At 49.4% G+C, this 10,442-nt stretch overlaps 1 protein-coding gene across 2 annotated transcripts; it reads right to left on the reverse strand.

Moving 5' to 3' along the window:
• Window positions 1-475: 475 nt before the first annotated feature.
• On the reverse strand, window positions 476-8,749 carry LOC140470003 (uncharacterized). Of its 2 annotated transcripts, XR_011956296.1 has the most exons (3): window positions 7,975-8,749; window positions 2,776-3,273; window positions 476-1,410 (listed from the first exon to the last, which is right to left on the reverse strand). XR_011956296.1 is itself a non-coding variant. In XM_072566466.1 (2 exons), exon 1 carries the CDS (start codon window positions 7,656-7,658, stop codon window positions 6,144-6,146), a length of 1,515 nt encoding a protein of 504 aa, XP_072422567.1. In that variant the 5' UTR covers window positions 7,659-7,948; the 3' UTR covers window positions 476-1,410; window positions 2,776-6,143. The 2 variants fall into 2 exon arrangements, 1 of the variants encoding a protein (XP_072422567.1); XM_072566466.1 differs by lacking the exon at window positions 7,975-8,749 and having other exon boundaries at window positions 2,776-7,948.
• Between the last annotated feature and the right edge of the window lie 1,693 nt (window positions 8,750-10,442).

Below are 10,442 nucleotides of genomic sequence, written 5' to 3' on the forward strand. Positions count from 1 at the left end.
TTTGAGATAAGTTCACACCAAAGCTCTCTACAGCTGCAGTAAGACACGCTTACTCCTGGACTCAAATCCCCCTGAAATGAAGGTCAGCACGTCATTGATCTTCCTATCTGGTTTTTGCTCCTGCACTGTTGCTTTCAGTGACTGGTCTACAGGGAGATCTAGATCCTTTGCAATGTTACAGCTCCCCACTTGGTAGGTCTTTGTACACTGGGCAGCGTGTGAATGCCATTCCAGTATTTCCATGTGGGTTCAGACCTCACTGTGCTTCAGGGACCTCGAAGGGCTGCGCAGAAGGAAACAACAAAAAGGCCCATACGTCGCTTTTTAGATCAACATGTTTCAAACAATCCTTTTTCAAACGAAAAGCTGCCAATCTCTTGTTCCCACCAATGGGCACACTGTCACCTCAACCCACCTTGCTCTCCATCTGCCACGTATTTGCCCATTCACTCCACTTGTCTTAGTCACCTTGTGCGAGATATGTGGCTATCCAGCCCCATCTACGGCACTTTTTATTTCCCTTCCCAGGAACAAAGACACGGAGGAGTCAGTCCAAAACTTTTCATTCAACTTTGCAAAGTCGGGTGCTGTTCCCAAAGGTACACACACACAAGCATAGTAATCTCCACACATTATATACATGTATATGTGGGCTGGGTTTACTACTGCTGCCTTGACCAACGAGTGCTCGGATTCCGCACTGTTTTCCTTTTTTGGGTTCTGGTGCCTGCGATTCTTTTATCATTCACTTGGCCAATCAGTGTTTGAGCTTCCCATTCTTCCCTTATATGGATGATGTTGTACAACTGTGGTTAAGGGCGGCCTCTCAACTATCGAGGAAAGCTGTTACAACTGTTTCATTCATATAAACGTGGGGGAGGTCCGGCAACAGTTTCGAGTGTCTGCTTGTGTTTACTATGAGGTAGAAAAGACTAAAAGGCAGCTAACCGTTTAAAAATTACACTACCCCCTACAAATCCCCCGTGTCTTTTCTTACGGCCTGTAATTTTTCAACCGTAAGTTTCTTCTCCAGGGCATTTAATAACTCCCGAGCTTGTTCATCAAACTGCCCTTCTCTAATACTACCCCCGCCCAAGAGGGATTCACGTTGTTCCATCTCGAGATTTATTCGTTCAACCTGCCCATAGGGAACATCTTTCTTAGTAAGGGCGGTTTCGATCAGTCGTTGAGTTAATCCCCGGACACAGGGAATAACGCAACACCCAAGGGCAGTGAGTACCCCTGCCACCACTATACATGAGACAAGAAAGGGAACGACCACCCCCGTCCATTTACCGAACCAAGCTTCCAACCAGTCCATGAGGCCAGAGTCGATGCCCGAGTTTTCGGCCAGTTCGTCCGCCAATGTGGTGAGTCCATCCAGGGCGCGGGTGATGGACCCATCAGGGGCTGTGTTGTTGGGGATGAAAGTGCAGCACTGAGTGCCTATCATGACACAAACACCCCCCTTCTCTGCCAACATCATGTCTAAGGCCAACCTATTTTCCTACGCCATCCTACTCGTGGCGTCCAGTTGTTCTGCTATTCCTTTCACTGCATCCCGGGTATAATTAATGAACCTCTGCTGATTGTAGTAAATATAATTAATCCAATCCACGTTCTTATTGATAGTCACCCACCAAAACAGTGACGACTCAAAACCCGCCGCTATCTGGTTCCTAGCCTTGTATTCGTCAGGAACACCCCTGGGGACCCCTATGGCATCTAAATATATGTTATCATCAAAAGAGGTCTCCAAAGCTCTCTCAGTTCTTCCACTAGAACGGGGATGCTCTTGTTTTTCGAATACCAGGGTGAATGGGATGGCCAATTGAACGATCGCACAAGTGCCCGTCCATTTTTGGGGCAGGGTCGGTCGCAGAACCCTCCCACCACAGTACCACCAGAGGTCTGCCCTAGGCACATGAATGTGGGAGTAATTCCCGCCCCCGGTAGTTTCATTGACCAGCCGGATTGATCCGCTGCACTTGTCAAATGTCCCCACATCGTCGTCCCACTGTAGTCCCGTCCGAGAGACGCAGGCCTGATGCGTACCCGTTACCCCTGAGAATGATGGCGGGCGGGACGCCCCCTCAGACCTGACGGGGGGAAACTTCAAACTCAAGGGTCGACAAGTGGGGTCGTTCCAGGCCTCTCGGTCCTGGTACAGCCTTATCATGCAGTCCATGGCTCGTGGGTGTTTCTCCCATCCCAGCGGGAATGGGACCACCTGAGGGTTAGGGCGGGCACTCCTGCATGCGTAGCAATCACTCTTTTTTATGCTCCTCACAGTATATTTGACCCATTCCATCCAGGCATTCGCCTCCCTGTATCCCGTTTCTATTTCAAAGGTCTTTTCCAAATCCGTCGTCTCAATTATTCGAATCTTTTCCTGCTTATCAGTGGTGGATGAGCCCCCAGACTCAGCTTCAATGACCGTGATATACGTGCAGCACAGCTGCATCCCCCTCCATCCTGCCTGGCCCCCAACTCTAATACCCAGTATTGTTCTATTAAGGCTCGCCTCGTTCTTTTCCAAGTTCTTTATGGTCAGATAAAGCGGATTGCACTGATTCTGCCCACAATCCCGTCCAGGGGTGATGGGATCACGGACAACTGACACCATAGCCTGGACCCCGGGGGCTGGAAGCCTACTTAGGCCTTCCCTACCATGCAATTGTAATACTAACGTCTGACCCTGGAATCCCCTTTCTCTCTCTAGATTCTGCTTAGTTTGATTCAGTTGACTTTTAGTCCTACAGGGCACCAACTCACATAGGTCTAAGCTAAGTGTCTGTGTTGATTGGTTGGCAAGCACGGAGATGGTGAACCACTGACGGTCCTCTGCTTGTTTTAACCAGAGGCCAAATTGGGTAACACGCACACAAAGACCCAGCCCAAGGATAATGGCATAGCAAGTTAACAATACGATTGACCGCATTTTGTCGCGACACCCGTAGCCCGAGGGCACAGTTCCTTTAGACTCGCCAAAGTCCGATTAGTTCGTTCTCAGGGTCTCTGTTCCTTAGATGCCTTTGTCAGAGAGATTCGTTCGTCCTCCGTCGGTTGTGGCACTGGTCCCTTGACTCGAGTGTAATGTGTCCAGCCCTTTTCGGCCGTACGGACAGCCGTTTCGGTCGTCAAAAGTACCAGGAAGGGACCGTCCCAAGTTGGTTCGAGGGTACGTTGCTTCCAGCTTTTAATCAGGACCCACTGACCCGGCTTGACGGTGTGCACCGCAAACTCGAGGGGCGGCGTCTGTGCCAAAAGTCCCTGTTGGCGTAAACGAGATAGAGCAGACCCCAGAGCCACCACATATTTTTGCACAAACATATCCCGAGACTCAAATACAGGAGGTTCCCCCTTCGGCCCATGGAACGGGAGGCCAAATAACATTTCGAAAGGGGAGACGCCCAAATCCCGCCTTGGCTGGGTGCGAATTTGCAACAGGGCAAGGGGTAGGCATTTGGTCCAAGGCAGGCCGATTTCACTAGTGAGCTTGGTTAGCTGCTTTTTGATGGTCTGGTTCATTCTTTCGACCTTGCCCGAGGAGGAGGGATGCCAGGGGGTGTGCAAATCCCAGTCAATCCCCATTGCTTGCACTACATTCTGGAGGACGGTCGAGGTGAAGTGGCTCCCCTGGTCAGAGTCAATAGCGCGGGGTAGCCCAAATCGTGGGATGATTTGCTCGAGTAGAATCTTGCTAACCTGAGTTGCCCGTTGCCGTGGTAGTGGGGAAAGCTTCCACCCATCCTGTCAGGTGATCTACCACTACTAATAGATATTTCAGGCGACCTATGGGGGGGAGCTCCGTGTAATCTACCTGAACATACTCAAACGGCCTATAGGCCGGACTCCTACCCCCTTGTCTTGCATGCTGCCGCAGCCCCCTTTTGTTAATCTTTCGACATGTTATACAATCTCCTGTGACCTGCTTGGCTACCGTGTACAGACCAGGGTGAGCATATCAGCGCAGGAAGGCATCACACAGTGCCTGGGCGCCCCAGTGACCCCCTTGGTGTAAACGGGCAATAATGTCCCGCGTCAACGGTCGATTTAGTAGCTGGCAGCCATCGGGTAAGGTCCACTTGCCTTCCCTATCCTTTGTACCCCCCAGAGACGCGAGAAGAGTTTCTTCTTTGTCAGTAAACGTGGGCACTTCGGTAATTTTGGATATCTGTGGAATCCTTACCAGGCAGTTTATTACTTCCTTCCCCATCCCAGCCAATTTTGCCTGTTCATCTGCCAATTGATTCCCCAGGGTCTCTATTTTATCGTCTTTCTGGTGTCCTTTCACATGTACTACTGCAATCTCTTGTGGCAGCAACAAATCCTCCAAGATCATGGCTACTAGTTCCTCGTGGACCAACTCCTTTCCTCTACTATTTATCATTCCCCTTTCTTTCCAGATCTTCCCAAAGGTGTGTACTACCCCAAAGGCATACTTAGAGTCAGTGTAGATTGTCCCGGCTATTCCCTTTAAATTCCTCAGAGCCCGGTGCAAGGCGTACAATTCGCACGTTTGTGCGGACCAGGCATTCGGTAGCCGTCCACTTTCCACTAATTCCCAACCAGTCTCACTAATGACTGCATAACCGTTGTGTCTCTTCCCATCTATCACTCGAGAGGACCCATCAATGTACCACCGCCTACCTGCATGTAAGGGAGTATCCCTCAGATCTTCCCTCACTTTACTCTGGTACTCTATTATGTCTGAACAGCAGTGTTCCAGTTCCTCCTCGCCTTCCCCTTTCCAAAGAAAGTCCGCCGGGTTCTGGCAGCCCCCGACTTCTATTCGGAGGTCTTCTCGGTCTAACAATATGGCTTCATATTTCAGAATTCTCGAGTCAGTCAGCCACCTCCCGGCCTTCTGATTCAGGATAGTTCTAACCTGGTGGGGAGTAGTGACTGTCAAGGGGGCCCCGAAAGTCAACTTCCTGCTTTCCTCTACCAGCTTTGCCGTGGCTGCCACCACTTGGACACACTCCGGCCACCCTCGGGAGACTGGATCCAGAATTTTTGACAGGAAAGCCGCGGGCTTCCTTTTACCCCCCCAGTCCTGGGTCAACACTCCAAGAGCGGTTCCCTCTCAGGAGTTCACAAAGAGGCGAAATGTCTTACTAAAATCCGGCAATCTTAAAACAGGTGCGGCCATCAATTTTCCTTTTCGGATTTCAATTAACTTTTTCTCCTCCTTCTCCCATTTTATTCTGTTGGGTGCCTCCTCAATGAGTTTTAGGTACAAGTCTTTAGTAAGGGGGGCATAGTCGTCTATCCATAACCGACAATAGCCTAAGAGTCCCAAGAACTTCTGCAACTCCCTCTTGGTCGTTGGGAGGCCTAGTTCGATTATTGCCCGCACTCTTTCCGGACTTATTCGTTTCTGTCCCTGGCTTATCAAGTGTCCCAGGTACTTAACCTCTTTCTCGACATATTGGAGCTTCTTCTGACTCACTCTTAACCCCTTCTCAGCTCGGTAATTTAACAGGGCATTAGTCCCAAGTAGGACGTCCTCCTCCGCCGGTCCGGATAAAAGGAGATCATCCACGTATTGTATAAGCTTAAGGGCCGGGGACAAGGTTAGTCCCTCCAATAATTGTTCCAGAATCTGCCCGAACAGAGTCGGGGACTCAGTGAATCCTTGGGGGAGTACGGTCCACCTGTACTGTTGTTTTCTGCTAGTATCAGGATCCTCCCATTCAAAAGCAAAAAGATCCCTACTGTCCTTGTCCAGGGGACACGCCCAGAAGGCATCCTTTAAGTCTATAACACTAAACCAGCCGTGGTCCGGGGGGATTCACCCCAGAATAGTGTATGGGTTCGGTACCACAGGGTGCCGTACTTGGACAATTTTATTTACCTCCCTTAGGTCTTGGACCATTCGGTAGCTCCCATCCGACTTCCGGACCGGCAGGATGGGGGAATTGTATCGTGACATACAGGGCTCTACCAATCCATCTTTTATTAGGTCTTCCATAACTGTCTTCAGGCCCTGCCTCCCTTCCCAAGAGATGGGGTATTGGCGCACTCTGACGTCGGGGCTCTGGGGCTTTAATTTTACCTCCACAGGTCGAATTGCGAGTCCCCCCCAGTTCCCTTTGGCGACCCAAACCCTAGGGTCTATCTCTGTCAATCGGGACTCACTAAGGTATGACATGGTAACGGCTAATTCTTCCTCTCTCACTTCTGCCCCGTCTCGCTTCTCTCCCTCTCCAACTTTTCTTCGACGTTCCTCTTTCCACCCCATAACCTCCCTCCCCCATTCCGGTGGACTTACAAGCTTCCCGTACGGCTGCCACCATCATTTTTGTCTTATGTTTCTCCCTTATTACATCCCTCTGAACGTACACCTTCTGTGCTTCCCGTAATAATTCTGCAACATCCTTTTCAGCCCAATCCTCCACTTTCTGTAATTTCTTCTGAATGTCAGGCCATGACTTAGTCACAAAGTGCACCTTAAGCATGCTCTTGCCTATTTCCCCATCAGGGTCTAAACCTGAATACTTTCGCATGGACTCCCGCAAACGGTCTAAAAACTCACTCGGGGATTCATCCTTTTTCTGTCCAACTTCAAATGCTTTTGCTAAATTCCGCTGTCTGGGCACGCAGGTTTGGATTCCCCTGATTATAAGGCTTCTGAGGTCTGTCATATTGGCCCTTCCCCCCGCGTCGTTATGATCCCACCGGGGGTCCTCTAAGGGGTACTTCTGCTCTCCACGCTGAGGGCCGTCCTGATGCTCCCTATCCCAAATGGCCATTGCACTATTCCGGATCATAACAATTTCATCGTAATTAAATAGTATTCTCATCATGGCCTGCAGTTCAGACCATGTGTATATACTGGGCCCCAGAAATTGGTCCAGTTGTATTCCCACACTGACGGGGTCGTCCAGTAGACGGGGTCGTTCATTACGGAGTTGCCGGATATCCCCAGAATTTAAAGGTTGTACTACGAACCCGGTCCGTTCGTTCCCAAACGGCACCTCTCGTAAGGGGTTCAGCTGTTCAATATTGTCACTCCTCCCAGCTCTCAATCCCTCTTCTCGACCTCTCCGCATCTCGAGTCGGACTGATTTCCTAGTGCCTGGGGTGAGTTCTGTGCCCCCTCCTGTACACCCCCCAGCAGTCCCTTCCTCACTGGTCGTAGCCTGCTGGGACTCGGAATTATCCGTCGCAGGAGGGAGGTCCGCGCTGGACGCCTGGTCGTGCGCGGGTGGTATATACGGGGGCGGGGAAGACGGTGGCAAACCGTCGGTGAGGATGTCCCAAGACTTCTGGGGCTTCCTCGGGTCTGTTTGGGGAGTCAGAGGATAGAGACGCGTGGGACTCTCGCCGTCGCCCGCCAACCAGGCGGCGGCATATTTGCTCTCCTCTGGGTCAAACGGTTGTTTTCTGTTAACATATACATTTAGGATTTGACACACCCAGTCTTCATCAGACCCATACTCGGACCAAACTACCGAGGGGGCGCGGATAGGTTCTTTGGTCCATATAAAACAACAATATTTTATCATGGTCTCTTTCTTTAAGTCCTTCGTTCTACTACTGTCCGTCCATAGACTTAACTTCCGACCTAATGGACTATCGGGGGGTATTTCTTTCCCATTTGCAGTCTTCCCTGACTTTTCCTTAGTAAATCTAGAAGTCTGATTTCCCATGGTTTATCTTCGGTCCTGGTCTTAAACGCCCAAAGCGTTTTCACAGATGACCGTCAAAACCACAATTTCCCGTGGTTTATCTTCAGTCCTGGTCTTAAACGCTCAAAGCGTTTTCACAGATGACCGTCAAAACCACAATTTCCCGTGGTTTATCTTCAGTCCTGGTCTTAAACGCCCAAAGCGTTTTCACAGATGACCGTCAAAACCACAATTTCCCGTGGTTTATCTTCAGTCCTGGTCTTAAACGCCCAAAGCGTTTTCACAGATGACCGTCAAAACCACGCGGCCAACAAGGAAGAACAAAAGAATCTCTTACCTTGATCCGTGCACGGAGTTGTCTGGCCTTTTTAAATGTGTGTACCCCCGTGTATAGTCACTAACCGGTCGTCCCAGCACTCGTCCGTGTGTTCCTTTTCCAGGATTCAAAATTATTTTTAAATGAGCCGGGTCACATCGTCTCTTGGCCGACGGCCAACGGACCAAGCCGATCAGTGAGAAGTATAAATATATACTAGACGCGTCTTTGTTGTAATCAGGCTTGATCCGTGAGCCGAAGAGACTGCCCCCCCCGGCAATAATTATTTCATCCCGGACGAGCCCCCAATTGTGCGAGATATGTGGCTATCCAGCCCCATCTACGGCACTTTTTATTTCCCTTCCCAGGAACAAAGACACGGAGGAGTCAGTCCAAAACTTTTCATTCAACTTTGCAAAGTCGGGTGCTGTTCCCAAAGGTACACACACACAAGCATAGTAATCTCCACACATTATATACATGTATATGTGGGCTGGGTTTACTACTGCTGCCTTGACCAACGAGTGCTCGGATTCCGCACTGTTTTCCTTTTTTGGGTTCTGGTGCCTGCGATTCTTTTATCATTCACTTGGCCAATCAGTGTTTGAGCTTCCCATTCTTCCCTTATATGGATGATGTTGTACAACTGTGGTTAAGGGCGGCCTCTCAACTATCGAGGAAAGCTGTTACAACTGTTTCATTCATATAAACGTGGGGGAGGTCCGGCAACAGTTTCGAGTGTCTGCTTGTGTTTACTATGAGGTAGAAAAGACTAAAAGGCAGCTAACCGTTTAAAAATTACACTACCCCCTACAACCTTGAAGCTTTTTTACAACCTCCTCACCCACTCGCAATCCAACATCCTTTAGTTCTATCAGCAGGTTGGGATATATTGTGTTTGATTCCTGCAACTAAATGTTTAATGGGTATTGTGAACAGTTGGGACCTGAGCACCGATCTCTGTGATATCCCAGAAACCTTCCTCTGTTATTTTTTTAAAATGATATTTATTTCCTGAATCTGGGTGTGACTGGCTGGGCCAACATTTATTGCCTGTCCCTGGTTGCCCTTGAGAAGGTGGTGGTGAGCTGCCTTGTTGAACCGCTGCAGTCCACTGTGGATTCAGTGACAGTAACACCATTGAATGCCAAGGGGCAGGTTAGATTGTATTTTAGTGGTGATGTTCACGGTCTGGCATTTGTGTGACGTGACTATTACTTGCCACTTGTCAGCCTGGATACTGTCCAGGTCTTGTTGTATTTGAACATGGACTGCTTCAGTATCTGAGGAGCCACAAATGTTGCAGAAGATTGTCCAATCATTGGCAAACATCTCCACGTCTGACCTTAAAATGGAGGGAAGGTCATTGATGAAGCAGCCCTGAAGATGTATGGGCATAGGCCACTGCCCGAGGGACTCCTACAGATTTATCCTGGAGCTGAGTTGACTGGCCTTTATCAACCATGACCATCTTCCTACGTCAGAAATAATTCTAACCAGCGGGGAGTTTGGCCCTGATGCCCATTGATTCCAGTTTTGCTAAGGCCCCTTGATACCACACTTGGGCGAAGGCAGCCTTGATTTAAAGGGCTATCACTCTCACCCAACCTCTGGAATTCAGCTCTTTTTGTCCATGTTTGAACCAAGGTAATGAGGTCAGGAGCTGAGTGGCCCTGGAGGAGCCCAAACTGGGCGTCATTGACCAGGGTATTTCTGAACACGTGCTGATTAAAAGCACTGAGACCTTCCACCACTTTACTAATGATCGAGAGTAGACTGATACGGTGGTATTGGCCGGATGGGATTTGTTCTGCTTTTTATATACTGAAGATACTTGGGGTAATTTTCCATGTAATCGGGGAAACGTTGTTGTAACGGTATTGGAACAGCTTGGTGAGGGCAGTGACAAGGTCTGGAGAACAACGTTTCAGTCCTATTGCCAGAATGTTGTCAGGGTATCCAGTGTCTCCAACTGAATCTGGATATCGCGTGGAGTGAATCAAATTGGCTGATGACTGGTAACTGAATTGTTGAGGGCCACTGGAGGAGGCCGAGATGGATCATCCACTCAGCACTTCTGACTGAAGATTGTTGTGAATGCATGAACGTGATCTTTTGCACTGAAGTGCTGGGCTCTTCCATCATTAAGGATGGGGATACTTGTGGAATGTCCTCCTCCGATGACTTGTTTAATTGTCCATAACTATTCTCAACTAGAAGTGGAAGGACTGCAGAGCTTAGATCTGCACCGTTGCTTGTGGAATCCCTTAGCTCTGTCTATGACTAACTGCTTATGCTGTTTGGCACGCAGGTAGTCATGGTTGGTGACTTCATCAGGCAGACACCTCATTTTCAGGTATTCCCAGTGCTGCTCCTGCCCTCCTGCACACTCCATTGAATCAAGGTTGATCCTCTGTCTTGATGGTAATTGTTGTGAGGGGGATATGCCAGGCCGTGAGGTTGTGCGGGAGTACAATTCTGCTGCTATT

Source organism: Chiloscyllium punctatum, chromosome 50, assembly GCF_047496795.1.
Source record: "Chiloscyllium punctatum isolate Juve2018m chromosome 50, sChiPun1.3, whole genome shotgun sequence".
NCBI classification, from domain to species: domain Eukaryota; kingdom Metazoa; phylum Chordata; class Chondrichthyes; order Orectolobiformes; family Hemiscylliidae; genus Chiloscyllium; species Chiloscyllium punctatum.